The sequence below is a fragment of the Notamacropus eugenii genome, chromosome 3 (genome assembly GCF_028372415.1).
Source record: "Notamacropus eugenii isolate mMacEug1 chromosome 3, mMacEug1.pri_v2, whole genome shotgun sequence".
In the NCBI taxonomy this organism is placed as follows: Eukaryota; Metazoa; Chordata; class Mammalia; order Diprotodontia; family Macropodidae; genus Notamacropus; species Notamacropus eugenii.
The window spans coordinates 452,470,805-452,487,442 of record NC_092874.1 but is presented as its reverse complement, the minus strand read 5'-3'; the positions used below and the strand labels follow the sequence as shown (position 1 = coordinate 452,487,442).

At 38.1% G+C, this 16,638-nt stretch overlaps 1 protein-coding gene across 16 annotated transcripts in view; it reads right to left on the bottom strand.

Moving 5' to 3' along the window:
• Positions 1–16,638, bottom strand: part of FOXP1 (forkhead box P1) — a 679,928-nt gene that overhangs the window by 83,084 nt on the left and 580,206 nt on the right. For all 16 annotated transcript variants that reach the window (XM_072598672.1, XM_072598682.1, XM_072598671.1 and 13 more), the window contains 2 exons: positions 13,514–13,676; positions 7,460–7,667 (listed from right to left, as the gene is read on the bottom strand). In XM_072598672.1, the coding sequence (XP_072454773.1) occupies positions 7,460–7,667; positions 13,514–13,676 (371 nt within the window). The remainder of the gene's footprint in view (positions 1–7,459; positions 7,668–13,513; positions 13,677–16,638) is intronic.

The window sequence follows — 16,638 nt, the reverse complement described above, 5'->3', positions numbered from 1 at the left end:
GACACTTAAAAGAGAGGTATGGGTAAACAGTAGCAGGCAATACTACCACCAATCAGTTATTTTGCAAGAATGCAGCAACTAGACATTTTGGGACTGCCCTCTGTCAATACTGTTAATCAATGAGGATGGTAAAAACAAAACAAAATGAAACCACCCCCTCAAAAACAAAACAAAATACACAACAAGAAAAAGCTTACACTAGAATAGAACACAATGGCTTTTATTATTCAGATGAGGGGAACTAAATACACTGAAGGAAGTGGGCAAGATTAAAGACTTTGCCATGAAATATACAAACTATTTCATTCCTCTCTTAAAATGTATGCTTGTCATACTTTATATACATAAATCCCTGGCAATGAAAGACTATGTATCAATACCATCAAATACTTAAATGTATATGTATCTCTGTGAATATCTATGTGTCTATAACTATGTTTCTATATACATAAATATTATCTATCTATCTGTTTGGGGCAGCTAGGTGGTGCAGTGGAAAGAACATCAGTGCAGGAATCAGGAGGACCTGAGTTCAAATCTCACCTCAGACACTTGACACTCACTAGCTGTGTGACCTTGGACAAGTCACTTAACCCCAACTGCCTCATCCTGGGTCATCTCTAGTCATTCTGATGAATATCTGGTCACTGGATTCAGTCGGCTCTGGAGGGGAAGTGAGGCTGGTGACCTGAACAGCCCTCCCTCACTCAAAACGAAGTCAAGTGCAAGTCATGTCATTATTTCTCTGATGGCATGGTCTTCTTCGGCAACGAAGGATGAACACACATCCATCCATCCATCCATCCATCCATCCATCCATCCAGCCAGCCAGCCAGCCAGCTATAACTCCCCTTATACCTATGATTTCATTGATATAGGAAACTCCCATTGAAGAAACTCCTTTTTATCAATGCAGTTCTGCAAGTGTTATCTAATTTATCAGTTCAGACAAGATCTCCAAAGCTGAAATGATTTGTTCAGAGTCAAACAAGCATGATGTGCCAGAGGCAGGATCCGAAACCAGGTCCTGGATTCCTGGCTCTGAGATAATATTGTAATCACCAGACTAAGCAACTTCTCTTACCCTTCCAGAACAGCCATCTAGACGTACCGTTTTATGACAAATGGTATTACTTCACCAACTCACGTCTCAAACATTCCAAACGACGTACACGGTCAAAACGTGAGGAAAAATTCAGCCAGCTGTATGACTGGCAAAGTTCACTGGACTTCTTTCTAGAACTTTAAAAATGTTTCTGGTGGGAGTAAGAAATCCAATATCACTCAAAAGTAGCAAATATCTGAAGTTATGAGGCTCTCTGATGTTTGTCAGATTCCTCAGGTCTCACAAGTTGTCATCATTCAAAGACCTTTGATTACACACATAGATATAGGTATGTATACATATTAGTGTCTGTGTGTGTGTGTGTGTGTGTGTGTGTGTGTGTGTGTGTAAAATCTTAGTATAATATCAATGGGGAAATGTTAGAAATAATTCTGAATAGTTCCATGAAGGAAATCCTACCTAGGATTATAGATCAAGAGGTGAAAAGGACCTCAGAGACTATCTAGCTCAATCTTTGAATTTTACAGACAAGGAAACTAAGACACAGAGAGATCAAGTATTTTTTTCCCCAAGGCTGAAATGACAGTAAATGCTAAAGATGGGAAATGAACTTAGACCCCAAAACTCCAAAGTCAGTCATCTTCTTACCGTACTACAGAGATGTCCAAAATGTTCTAATGGGCATAGAACTGTCAGTATATCTAACTGGTTTGAGCAACTCAATGCAATACATTAGAACCATATAGGATTTGGAGGGAAAAGGGAGTTACGCGAAGCAAGTGAAATCTTCACTTATGGGAAGGAGGCTTAGTCCCTGTAACTGTCATGGTATGTGTGCCATGTTCACATTCCATGGCTCTCTACTCTTCTTCCTACCTTTGCCACTAGATACCCCAGCAATCAGAAAATTTGAACGGGTACTGTATATACATTTGGTTGCTGTTTGTCCTTTGTTCTCAGAGGACCATGACATCAGGAAGATGATGCCATGACTTGCATGTGAATTGGATTTAAGTGAGAAGGGCTATGCAGAGTCACTAGCCTCACTTTCACCTCCAGTGCCATCTGGGTCCAGTGGCCAGATACAGATCAGGATGACTGGAGATGTCCCCTACATTTTAAAAAGCCTTTTATCAGAGCTGAAATCAGATTACTAGTTAAGATAGGAGTTCAGGATCAAGGGAAACAGGTATCTTAGCTAGCTGCCCACTCTCTGCCCACCCTTACCCCACTGGAAACAAGTCTTGGATATTAAATTCCTAAAGCAAACCCTACCAAACACTGCCAGGATTTTACACAACAGAACAGAATTTAGTCAAGTGGTAAATATCACAACTGTATTCAAAAATGACTTGGATTTGAAAATGGCCAGCCCCGTAAACAGAAACTGCATTCTTATATAGTCAAATGTATGTCTGGAGGCAACAAACAGGGAGTGTGCATTAAATGAAAGAGCCATGAAGCCCGCTGACCAAGCAAAGGGATTGAGAGCTTATTGTCAAGGAATTCCTGAAGTCAGCAACCAAGTGGAAAACTGCAGCAAGGCAGGCCTGTGGTATTGTGGGATGCAATACACAGGGTTAGGATACAAAGCAAAGGAGTCATATTGTTCCTGGGCAGAAGGTAAGTTAGACCTCATCCAGCAAAGTGCTTCTTTTGGGTCATCCATTCCTGAGAAGGCAATACTGCCTGGGAAAGAAGGTGTCACACAGAGCAATCACTGGCATTGCAGGACTTAAAAGACATTTTTTTCCCATCAAAAACTTAAAGAAAGTGAGACTATTTCCTACTGAAGAAATAAAGTTAAGGTAACTAGCTAAAAAATGTTCACAATTACAAAATGGCTGGAACTACTAGTCATAAAGAGTTGCACAGTAATCATCTAAAATAAAGACCATTGAATGTTTTAAATGAAGGAATGGAAGGTTATTAAGCAAGGCAGGAGGGCAATTACAAAAGACATTCTTATTTTTATAGGTATCTTTTTTTCCTCCCATTCAATTATTTCACTGTGTATGTACATGTGAGTGTGTGCATGCATGTGTACACACTATATACTGGTTTTGAAATTTAAGTGACTTAATTCTGTGAATTACTTCCATTTTTGAAGGACCTAATGGATAGGTTCATAATAAGTTCTCTAAGTTTTATTTTTAACTTCAACGTTAAGAAACCTTTGTACTTTTCATATAAAGATCCGTGGAGCGCCTGCTTTGATTTATCATGAGCTAGTTTCCAAATTCAATTTCAACGCTATTCTTGAAACTTACAGGCAACGTTTTTTGTTGTGTAATACCATGTCACACCTGAAATTCTCAGGAAGAGAATGCTATCGCAATTACATACCAACTTTGATACAAGAAAATCAAAAGAACCAGGTCAGAATTAGTATTCTAATGACATTCCCTTTACAGTGTTGACTTTATTTACGTAAATTTCTGAATTTGGAATTTCCAAAATCTGATAACCAGGCAAATTTTCAAGATGATGTTTTATGTCTATAAGTATCATAGTAAATACATCAATCATTGCAAGAGTCACCTATAACGCACAATAAGATACTGGCAAGAAAAAGAGGAGATGGTGGCGATGGCCCCTTTTGATTCTGTTTCCTGAATATGAAAACTCTTTTTTCAGATACTGACAACTGAAGTACATTTATTGCACTGAATGAATTTATGCCTAATCAGCACATTAAACATTACTGAATTGTCTGAGTAAAATCAGCGTTAGTGCTGAATTCTAATGATGCTGAATGCCCGTGATTACATGAGGAGAGGATCTTAACAAGCCTTGATTTGAGCTTTGGCATCTGCCTCACAAATCATATGAAATGTTCTTCCTTTAAGAGTGCTGAATATTGATCAATGTCTCTGCAAGGCACAACAGGGAAGTTGGTCTCTATTGGCAATCTTTACCTAAGTGTGTGGTTTTTTTTTTTTCTTCTCTACACTCAAGGGTTTACCCTGAATGATTTAATTATAATTTTCCTTGTGTAAGACAAATTAAAGAGGAGAGTAGGAGTGTCACGCCAAAGCAGATTATTTATCTCCTTAACAGATTGCTGTGCGCCAAAGCCCAGAGCTGCTGCTGCTGCTGCTGCTGCTGACGCCGCCGCCTCTGCTACTACCACTGCTTAGAAAAAGCTCAGGAAGGCATAGGACAAAAAAAAAAAGTCTTGAGGAAAGGGAATTTTCAAAGTTAAATGCGAATATCGGGCACCTGTGGATTATTAGCTAGTCCTTCTTAAATGAGACATATGCCCCACTCCATCGGTCACCCCCCCCCCCCAACACTGCCTTGTCCTACTTCTACTGACTACTCTATCGTGTTAGGAAAATGGGGAGAAAGAGTCCATGCAAACTGCTTTCAAGAAGTAGGTTAAGTCAAAACCCAATGAGAATTTCAAATGATGAAATAACTTCTACATAAGAGGTGTAAATAAATTAGGGAGCAGGGAAGGAACCTTCAAAGGCAGGGCCAGAGAAAAGTTGAAGGAAGCAAAGTAACAGCTGAGAAAAGAATGAGCTACTTGCTCCTCAGTCCTGAATGAAAAGGACAGTGCTACATCATCATCAACATCAGTGAGAAAACCTTCTGCCACCTGCAAGACTCTGTTGCTTTTTCTGGATGTCACCAAGCACACAGGTGTTGAATAACCAGTCCATAATCAATAGTATTCTCTCCCACCCTAATGGCATTCTCAACTTCATTTACTGGATGGTGAAGCTGAGATTCAGATACATGATGTAACTTGCCCAAGGTCACTCCTAGAGGGTTAGAAGCAGGATTTGAACTCATCTTCCCCCTGTCCAGTCTAATTCACTATTTGCTCAGCTCTGCTTCACTCTGTTAACTATCAGATAGCCTCAGGAATGAATGGAGTGAAGGACAAAAAAAAGAGTAGATGAAATAGACTGACTGGCGAACGGACAATTATATTAAGCCCATGAATCTTGCCCAGTATTTATAATCTAAAAAATGCTTCCTCTCTCCCTCTTTTGGGTTTCCCTTTCTTTTCCTTACCAAATTTCATTCACTGTAAAACTATGCTGTCAAAATGAACACTTTTCATTAAAATATTCCCTCCCTCCCCCCATAAGATTTCTTCAGAATACTGACATATTCAGCTTAATGTCTGAGGGTCACAGAATCACACCAACTTTTAGCTCCTGGAATTGCTCTGCCTCTGCCTTGGATCCTTTTACTCTCAAATGCACCTTGAGATATAAAAAGGGGCTATTCTTTTCCCATTTTCTTCACTGCTAATCTAGCACTCTCCTATACCAACTACAGATACATATCCTTTTAGCGTGAAACTAAATGCAATGCATCTAAACAAGAAGAGGCTTGTATGTCATATGAAATGCAGGCAGGCACCACCAGGGCTGACAAGCCTGCAACAAAAACCTTAAGTGCATCAGTGGGCATTCTTTGCAGTACAGTCTCCTGCTCTACTTCTGAAGAAAGGTGTAATTTAATCACTCTGTACTAAATGGATGGTATAAGCCTTAGTACATCAAAGGAAAGAAACGCAAGACTAAATCTAGAACTTTTTATTTTATGCTATCTGAAGTTGTCCTTTCCGAAAATATTACAAAAGACACCATAAACAGATGCAGGAAGGAAGAGCCAAGGCTGACTTCTGGACATTAAAATATGTCTACCTTCCCTTGACATCAACAGAAGCCTGAATTCACCCAATGGTTCCCATTTGACACTTGCTTTATCCTATTCTATACACCAAGCCATTCTCAAGCTAATAAACTTAATAACTATTTAAATCACTTCCTTCTTGGGCTATTATTGTACCAATTTTAAAATCATCTAATAAAACTGAATCTTAGTTTTGTGAAGAAAACATTTATATCACATATAACAAACTTGTTACCAAGGGTACTGATTTATAATATGAATTGCATAAGGCAATCGATGTAATGTTTTTTGTCATTAGACTCTACACTCTTAAGAATAGTTAGAATAATGTGATTTCCTCCCCTCCCCAAAAAAACCCTGAGTTTCAATAAATTTTGTCCCTTGAAAAAAAAAATGACACTTTAAAAGGAGTAATTAGCAATTTTTAAAAGATCATTAACCTGCTTATATAAGGAGCAACAAAAATAAAAAGATTATTTTAACAAACGTTTAAATTCAAAAAGCATTTACTAAGCTCCTACTATGTGCCAGTCACTCAACTAGGCACTAGGGAAACAAAAACAAAAAAGAGGGAGGAAGACCCTGTCTTCAAGGTGTTTATATTCTATTCAGAAACCATACTGAAAAACTCATTAGGACACAAACATGAAACTGGTGTAAAACATGTGCAAGTACAAGGATCGTAGAAGAAAACAATTCCCACATACTAAGTACATAGTATGGGCTGCTTAAGACATTTTTTATCGATCAATTGCAGATATCATGCATTTCAACAGCATAGTTTAAAAAAAGGGTCTAGTATACAGCAAGTGCTAAATAAATGACTATTGAATGAGTGTTACTGAATATAAATTGTGCACACCTTTTATTTGAAGGACACTTGTCAAATTCAATTAATAATTTTTAAGGGGGGGCAATTAGGTGTCTTGAATTTCAAACAATCTTGGACATTCAACTGACTTGGTCAATTTTTCCTCCCAATTTTATATTCCCCTACTTAATTGAATCAGGGATTTTAAAGCAGGGATTGTCATGTCTTCCTCTCTTTCTCTTTCTCCCCTTTGTCTAATGCAGCATGCCTTTCAGAGGTTAGGTTCTTAAACCAATGTCTGGTGAATTGATGGCAAAGTGTTTTGAAGTGTAAAATTTCAACAACAAAAAAAGGTAGCTATGAAATATTTCAATAGATTTCAAAATATTTAATGGTATTCTGAATGATATGTTTATACATATAATGAACAGAAATCAAAATCCTTAAAATCATTATTGATTTTTTTTTTGGCTTCTTTGGGACTTTGGAGTGGTAGCTTCACTGCACCAATTTGATACGGTGACAGAAGACAATACAAGGTCTAATCTCCAATAGGCCCATATACCATACTTGCAGCCCAGGCTGAATGCATTCACCTATCACAAGAAAGCAGTCCTGCTGAAGCCACTTGGTAGGAAGACGTGGCTCTGAAAAAGACCAAGGTAATGAGGAAAGAAGTATCTTGTGGTCCTTTGCCATAAGCTCTGGGGTATGTCTAGATTAGCACTAATTCCATGTTGAAAAAGTGAAAATAATTAGACGCTTCACCCTGCAGTCTATACTGAATAAATTCTTAAGTTATCACATGCACATTTGACTCACATGAATCCAATTAGAGACCAGTGAAATATAAAGAGGTATTTGACACCCCCGCCCCTAAGGGCTGCTCACTGCATACAGGACCATATTGCAGCCTTGGCTCCTACCTTTCTCTTTTAGGAGTATGGACTGGCGCTAGCTGTCCGTTGGTGGAGGCATGGGGGTTCATTATTAAGGAGGTCTTGGAAGGTGCGGAGGACGTGGTAACACACGTGGAAGACAGATCCAAGCTACTATGATTGCTCGGGGTTTCTTCCGCTGGATGCGAGCTTGTCACTTCTTTCCAGAGCTGCTGCAGTTCGGCTGGAATCATGCCTGAAACAAACAAATTGGATAATTAAATCAATTAACAGCTAATTCCGTCCTCTTCAAACAGTAATTAAATCAAAGAGTCAGTAAACAAAGCCTAGTGTTAGGTTTTTTTTTTTGAGTGTGTGTGGATGCGTTAAAGGCTTCATACTTTACTGTTAAAACCATTCAGCCTCTAACACGGGCTTCTTGTCCAACTGTAACTAGAAAGGCCATTTTAAAATTTGGTCCTCACAGCACGTTGGGAGAAAAAAGGGGCTGCAGAAGTCTGGGACAACTCCACTCACTGACCAGATGAGACAACTGAAGCCCAGCCAAACGAAGAACTTGTGTGAATGAGATCACTCATCAGAGCAGAAATGAGACTGGAAATCCACTATTTGGAGCCTAGCGCTTTTCCAATCAGTATGGTTAAGATTTTCTTCTGATGCCTGGCCTGGAGGCCTTCTAAGGTTCCTTCCAGTTTTAAATCTATGACCCTAGGAAATTCCATCCAAATTTTTTTTTTTCACAAATTTTGCTAAAGTGAATAATTGGCACCTTATTGTATCCACAAGGAAGGACTTGAAATAAAATTATTCAACTATGGTATTATGACAACATGAACCACAACATGACTAATTTTTTGTGCATGAGCCTTAAATGATGACAAATAGCTTTGTTATTAAATATAGTTTTTATTAATCACTTTTAGACATAAATTATGAATTCATATTGTCTTCCTGAAATGCTTTTCAAATTTTAACAGTCAAATTGATTATACTATGATTATTTCATTAACACACCTATCTTCCTCATTAATTTTGGTTTCTAGGACTGCTCACTTAATTGATGGATGTGTCTACTGAAAAACTGTGTAACTTTTTATACAAGTAACACTATTATTACTGTCATTTCTTAGATCAATGCTAATGAGCCATTCAAGAGTAAAATGAAAACATTAAATAAGCTCTGGGTAATAAAAAAAATTGTTGTTTTCTACAAGGGTCAAAGTGGACAAAGGTTTTAAGACATACATGTCATATGTAAACTTGAATTTCCCAGCGACAAGTAGAGACATTATCCGTATGTCATGCTTACCATTTTGGGTGACCTCACCTTTAATCAGATGACACTTCTCTACTGAACCAAATTCCCAAATCCCACATAAATAAGACACACTTCATGTTAGGAAGCATAGAGGAGAAAAATATTTACAAGGGCAAGTGCAGAATGACAACGTCCCTTGAATGGATACCTAAAAATGGAACTCCTGCATGTTTCAAGGCAGGCCTGTGGCAGAAGCCCATTTCCAGGTGTCTTGGATCACTGTTCATTGTTTCAATCAATTGTAACACAGCCATCCTAGGAAATCTGCCATTTTCTGAATCTATAAAAGCAGCTGAAACTGGCATGTATCTTAACCAACCTAAGGTATTGAATTAAAGGAGAAGGCTGTATGCATTATACTCATTTGAAACACATAATAAAAAATGCCAAGGTCTAAATTTAATTTATTTTTGTCATTTAGAATACAATAGATAGATAATCATCTCAACGTGATCAGCCAAACATCTTTACTTTGCTAAACTGTTAAAGATTTTAATTATGCTAGCTTTGGAGAGCACGGGTCTAATGAGGCGATAGACTCCAGAGAATCTAAGTGGTTAAGAACTGTGAAATGAGTCTGATAGGATTTTTTTATATTCACCGTGGATCGTTTGCATATCAAAGAGGAGTAAATTATTGCACAGCAGACCAATAACCTTCCCCGCCTTTCTGAGAGTGGCATTAACAAAAACAGTTGGTATCTGGTAACTATTCACCACAAAAATGTGAAAATGCTTAAGTATTTGCAATTAATATATACTTAAAAGGAAGCTTCAATTTATACATTAAGTGATCAGATATTCCTAGAACATATCTACCCTTTTAAAGCCAAGTCATCTTTCTTTCATAAAAATCAAATGCCAATTATATTTTGATGGATTTTGTCCCAAATGAGCATTTAGTTATTAGACATATTCAATTATTACTAGTCCCCTGAAATTAAACCTCCGAGGCAAATTAAACAAAGAGAAAGGTCACTCCCCATTCCTATGGCCTGTTTTGCTGCATCTGGGCTATTATTTTCAAACACCTTGCAAAGTGACAGTGCGGGATGTAGGGATGTATTTTTAGCGAACATGCTTGACAGCACTGTCTGCACGCTAACAATTACCTGTGAATACCGCTGACCCTCACTCCGCTGTTTACTCAATTGAAACAATAGTGAATAGACTCCTCTGTGGATGATACGGTATTAATATGAAACCATACAAGTCAACACCTCTTTTATTGTTTAGGAATAAACAAATATAAAAAGATTAAGTTGCCCATTTTTCAAATGATAAACTGTTTGATTTGGGGTCATTTTATTTCATGTGGGGAAAAGCCTACTCACTGTGATCTGTATCTTCTTCCTTCTGAGCAGAGGTAAGGCTTGTAAAAGTCTCCTGCCACTCCCTCCATATTTGCCCAGCAAAGGAGGACTAAAGCACATTGTGTCACTCTCAGCTCTAGAACTAAGATCCTAAAATCCATCTCCCCCTATCGTGTGACCTATTGCAACATCATTCAGGTTCGCCTCTCGTGTGCGCACACGCGCGTGTGTGTATGTGTGTGTGTGTGTGTATCCTCCAACTGAGAAACTCAGAAAAATTAAAGGAATAGTGTCAATACTTTTTCTTGGTCAAATTTCAAAAGTAACAGTTACTTTAATTATAGTTTCCACTTCCGTAAGGGAAGAAACTGATGTCATAATTTAACAAGTGACATCAGACATGCTTGGGGTGGCCAAATCAGTGATCTCCATGGCTGCTATAGTTAGAAAATAACATGAAGTTGCTGGCTCAATGAATACATCAAAAGATGCTCATTTGCCAGTCAAGATATCCTGATAGCACTAAGACAGTTAAAAGGAAAGCCAGTCACTCATCAGGCTAAATGGGATCAAATTTCCAGAAACTAAGCATTTTCCTCCAAAATGAAGTAGGAGATGAACAGTACTAAGTTAAAGAAATGCATTAACAGGGACACAATAAAGTATATAATTTGCCTATATGCAATTCACATTTTAAAAATTAGAAGGTCAGAATTTTGTTGAATTTGCAGTGAGGTAAAAAAAAAAAAATAGTCCTGTCCTTTAGAAATCAAAGTAACTACAAGGCAAAACAACAGCGATATGCTAATTATTTCAGGTCCAGGAGAGGTGCAAATGTAACCTTAAAAGAAAACCTGTGCATTCTGCAACAGAGAGTGCCATCATTCAGCGCTTAGAACCGTTGACTACAAAATGACTTCAAAGATAACATAGCCCAAACTCTGTCATTTTTGAGATCCCCTTTACTCCATTTCAGCATATTTAGGGTACACAGAAAACTGGTAATCCTAAAATAAAAACATCTTGGTTTTCTTATGAACTATCTATCACCAATGATTTTAATGCATGGTCTTGGCTCCTTATTACCTCCTTTTTTTTCTTCAGGACAACTGGTCCCCTTCATTATAAAAGAAAATGCAGGCACAGGTTTAAAAAATGTATGTTGTGGGGACAGTTGACAGATTACTGTTCATGGAACTCAATTTCACAACCCCAGGTATCACGGGCTCAAAGACAAACAGAGTTGATCAACCTTTTTTTGTCCTTGTACATCCATACCCTGGTGACCATGTTCAAGCAAGCAGAAAGTTGATTTAAACCTCGTAATGACATCAGTTTTAAGCCATCATCTCTCCGATAAAAAAAAAAAAAATCATGTTGTCATCCAACAGGCCTGAATTCTCAAGGCACTTCAAGAAAAGGGGTAGGGGGTGGGGTCCAAATGAAAAAGAGCCCCTACTTTCTCAAGGGCTGTCAAGCACACTCAGTTCACTTCACTGCAAGGGCCTGACCTCCGAAGCATCTCTGTTTATGTTTATGTGATCTTGGGCACACTCAGAGGCACCCCTTAGGTTTTAAATACGCCTTTTCCTCCTGTTGTAGGGGCTAATAGTTCTCCCAGACTGCTAAGCATATCAATCAATGCCATGACTGCTGAATTACCTACTGGTGTCTCTGATGTGTTACCGCACAGATTACACTTCATGCATCACCACATTCATTTCTTTCACATTACACGAGCGTGTCTTGTCACTGCCCAATTGCCCTCTTTTGGACAGCTTAACTGATGTACTCTAACAATGAACCTTAGTGAGCAAACTTAATAGTGGAGGAGCTGTGGGAAAAAATGAGAAAGGGTGAAGCTTGAGTCCAGTGGGTGTGTAAGAACAGCCTGTGATGTTTCCAACAATAAACCTGAAGGTGTAATTAAAGCACGTTTTAACATTTTGCCAGCCCAAGGCACATTAGCCTATGAGCCCTTTCATTTCCTTTTGTATTGCTTGGTTACCAAATCTTCTATTTTGACAGCAATGCAGGGGGTGCTGATTAAATATCAAGGATTTGAGCCATCGAAGCATAAATAAGGGGTTAGGGATTGGAGGAAGAAAAGGAAAAAATGGAGAAAAGGCTAGGATTTCAAAGTTGGAAAAGAGACAGACTGAAAAAGGGTGTGGTCAAAGGTGTCCAGAGGAGAGTCCAATCCCAGGATCCCTCCCTGGGTCCACTGGAGAGGAAACTTTCTCAATCTATCGTTGATTCTCCAAGCAGCATGCTCAATGAAACTTTCCTATTTCTTGGTAACCCTTTTCAGAAGATAATTTGGCACTATTCACAAATGTCTTTCACTTAACAATCTGTAAGACATCATATAAACAAACAAATATGAACCGGAGTGTGAACTGGCTTGAATCATTAAGGAAAAAAACTTAAATTTGCTTCAACTGAGATCTAATCCAATCCAAAAAATATTTATTAAGTCCTTACTATGTGCCAGGAACTGTGCTAAGCACTGGAGGTACATTAAAATATAGTCCCTGCCTTCAAGGAGCTTATAATCTAATGGTGGGGGGAGACAAAACGCAAAAGGAGACAGATGGGGAGAGTCTTTTCACAAACACATACTGATATGACACTTCCAAAAATGAGCTTTTTCGAGCTTTGGATAATCTATGCACTTAGAACAGCTCAGGCCAACATGTCTCCCTAAAAACTGTTACATTTCCCATTCAAACTCCATGTCCAAAGGCCTTAGAATAAAATGTAGACCAGTAGGGGTTCTCAAATGTAATTCACCAAAATTCCACAAAACTTTGGTGCCCTATATTGAATCCTAACATTTCACATGTATTTATTGTGAGAAATATACAATCTTCAAAGTCATGGTATGGGATTTAAACCATTCAAAAACAAGTTTCCATTAGAGCTTCTCTCAGTCAAAGCAAAGATCTCTAACTTCTGATTTTTAGACAATGGGTGTGTATATGTATGTGCATATGTGTGTGTGTGCATGTTTTGGGGGGGTCTTGGTATAAGTCTTGAATACTAAATATTGTTTATAAAATAAAACAGAGGACTGAATTTGAGAAAATTATAAAATAAAAAATGATTTTCAAAATCAATGTTGATTTTGAACAACAAAATTGTTGTTCATAAAAGAAAAATTAGTTTTGCCAAACTTTGGGAAATGGTTAAAATATTCCATTTAAAAATTGCCTTTTCTAGTGAATTCTACGCAATGTAAAACTTGAAGACAAAGAAGTGACTTTCCAAGCCTGAGTTTGTTGCACTAAGTGCACATCCTCTACCACAAGCCCACCCTCCAACTTTATCCACAAAGGGGGTTCATCCTTCTTTAGATAGGATAGTCTTGAAGGGATGACCAGGTTCTTGAGCGATGAATTCATATTAATTTAAAAGCCTGTTTAGCTGCCCTTCATGATTCAACACATACCTTGAGCAATAGGTTGGAGGGGAAGGCCGGGCTGTCCAGGCTGAATGGTCAGCAGGCCCTGACGTTGCAAAGACAGGAGGTGCTGCTGCTGTAACTGTTGCATCTGTAAGAGCTGCTGCTGAAAGGCCAGCTGCTGGGTAGCCGCCACCTGCTGCTGCTGTGGCTGTAAGAAACCAGAAATGTGAGGTGGGGAGGAATTAGGTAGATCTTTCCCAAGGATAGGTAGAAGGATCAAGTGTTCAAACTTCTCAAGATCATCAAATATTATGAAATACAGGACTTGGGGCCACAGGCTCTACTGAAAGCCCACAGATTAGGTCACCCATTAAAGGAGCTTGATGGGGTTAATTTATTACCCTGTGCTACATATTAGCTCTCATTTGACAATCAATCATTTGTCCACCAGGGACAAACTTTTGAAAAAAACTAACTTCTTGAAAAGTTAGGTCTTCCGTTTACGACTTCAATTCCTAAGACTGAACATTTTAATTGTTCTCATTATAAATAGGACTCAGTTAACTCTCTTCCAGAGGGATTTGAACCCTGAACCTTTGAGGTGTAAAGGAACATGCTGCTCTTCTCCCTCCTCCACCAGCAGAAGCTTTTAACTACTCTGTTTATCACTTCTGACATAAATAAATGAGAAAAAATCAGACCTTTGAAGAAGAAAAACTTCATCTAATATTGTTAATTAGCCATGACAAACGATGAAATAACATTGTAAATCTTTCATAGAAACAGCCACTAGATTTTAATTACACACATTCATAATTTAGCAAACAACATCTTACTTGACTGTGAGTATGATATGTACAGTAGTCTCAGCTTCATATCCCCCAGTTTCTAGGTTGGTTCTAGCTAGGTTCTAGCCCTCAGGTTTGCTGCTCATGGTCGATTTTTTTTCCCTTCTTTGTTCTCTAAAAACCACATGGAAGGCTTTACATTATGATAAATATCTTTTGCTTATTGTACTAATGACGGAAAACTTTTGTTGTGTAAAACATCAATACACCATTCCAGTGTTTAGGAGCTTCTTGTGCTAGCCAAAAAAAAAAAAATTAATGTAGATTTCCTTAGTAATTATCTGAGTGATAGAAAGATAATACAGTGCAGGAGTACAATAAGTAGAAGGAAATTATCTAATATCCCTAATCTGCTAGGAATCATACTAAGGTGGAGGTCTTATCCACATTATGGCTAACAATTCTGGAAAGAAAATTAACCCTTCACAAACTGCAGCCAAAATAGACAGGTAAAGAAAGAGATACATTTAACTCTCCTAGTTATTATTATTTTAAAATATCATAGAGATCGTATTTTATATGTGTTCCTGAAAGACTTTAGTCCTTTCAGTTCTTATATGACCTTGCTTAATAATTATACCTTGGAGAATAATTATATCCCACTTGACCTAACTTCTGGTCTTCTCTGGCATATACATAAAATAGAATATATGTTTTAAACCCTCCTGACTGAACATTCAGGGAAAGAAGAAAATGTTGTTTTCCTTTGAATCCCCAAGTAGTTTATTTTACTGTAAAAAGCCATCATTCTCATATTAGCAACCAATTTCAGACTTACTACTATGCCACTGGGAAAGTTAATTGAGTTTCACTCCAAAAAACAAAATCTATAGCACTGACAACAAAAATTTAAATAAATTTAAATGAAAAGCCAGTGTTTTCATTTTAGGAACAGCATGCATAAAATGATCCAATTGTTTTCACTCTTTCTCAAGTTATCATGTTAATGTAAAACCCAATGATAGTTATATTCATGTCAAAAATATTTTTTTACTTCTTTAACAGATATTAATTCCCAACATTCCCCTACATCCTTCCCCCACCCCAGTCAAAAACATGAAAAAAAATTGGATTCAATTTTCTCTAGATTGAACATAATCTTTTGGGAGTCCCCACCCTTTTATAAATTAAATGCCTAAAAATTATTTATTTATCCAAAATGACTGATGGCCTCTCTGTTGTCTCCGCAAGCTATCCCTAGGAAAAGCTCATGAAAGCTCTCTACATCTGAAAAGCCAGGATATAAAAGTATACAAGGCCCATTGTCCAAGAAAGAATTTAAAAGCAACACACGTTGCCAAACTGTGCTCCCCACCCAGTTACCAAACACAGGATACGAGCAAGTTTGTTTACTTCTCACAATTGAATGCATACAAAAAAGGTCTCAGTGCAGTCCTGTTGTCAGGTCAGTAGTCAGTGTTAAAATGCTGAAATATCCTGATAAAACTTGCATTTTTGATCCCCTCCCTAAAGCTTCTGTCAAAGGTCTGTTTTCTTTTCTTAGGTTACTCCCTACTGCCTAACATAAACTGTCATAACTGCTCGAGGACAAACGGCCTTTTGCAAACAATCAACTCAGCCTAGGCTCAACTACAGAAAAAAGGGTTCTTCTTCTCCCTTGATTTACAATTAATTCTGCCTATTTTCCACATCAATTCTGTCAAGTATTAATGAGCAGTTACTCCAGCAGCTACAATGGGATAGGTTCTACTCCCCCTCCCCACCTCCCTAGAGTATCCATGGAGTTAGGACTTGGGTCCTAAACTCATGATGGGTCATAATGTGTTCTTGATCTGGTCTGGAAATACATCAATCACTGCGACTTTTGAAAAAACAGAGTAAAAGGTATATTGTTCTGCTAAAGGTCAAGTCTTTTACTGAAGAACTATGTAAAATAAAGAGAAAACAAAACAAGGGAAGGGGTGGAAGCCAAAGGTAAAAAATGACGAGCCACTAATGACCAGGGGATTGAGTAAATGAATACACTTGTTCCATCTGTCGACATCCAAGTTCAAACCTTGTTAAAATCACAACCACCAGTCCCCATCATGAAATTGCAACCATGTGACTCCATTGCCATTTTTAGCACAAAAGGACCACCAACTGCACAATAATTTCAAGAGGATGCCCTCAACTCAGGAAAACAAGGATCATCCTAACTGAAAGACGGGGGATGAGAGTCCCTACTGCAGCAGGCCTTTGCCAAATCCATCTGCGCAGTAAACAGGTAGTCAACTCAAGGAAAGTGCGTCCCCTTGTGCATACCTAATCAGAGAAAACACCCAACTCCAAACGGTTCCTTTATTTTAAACTTTGCATGCC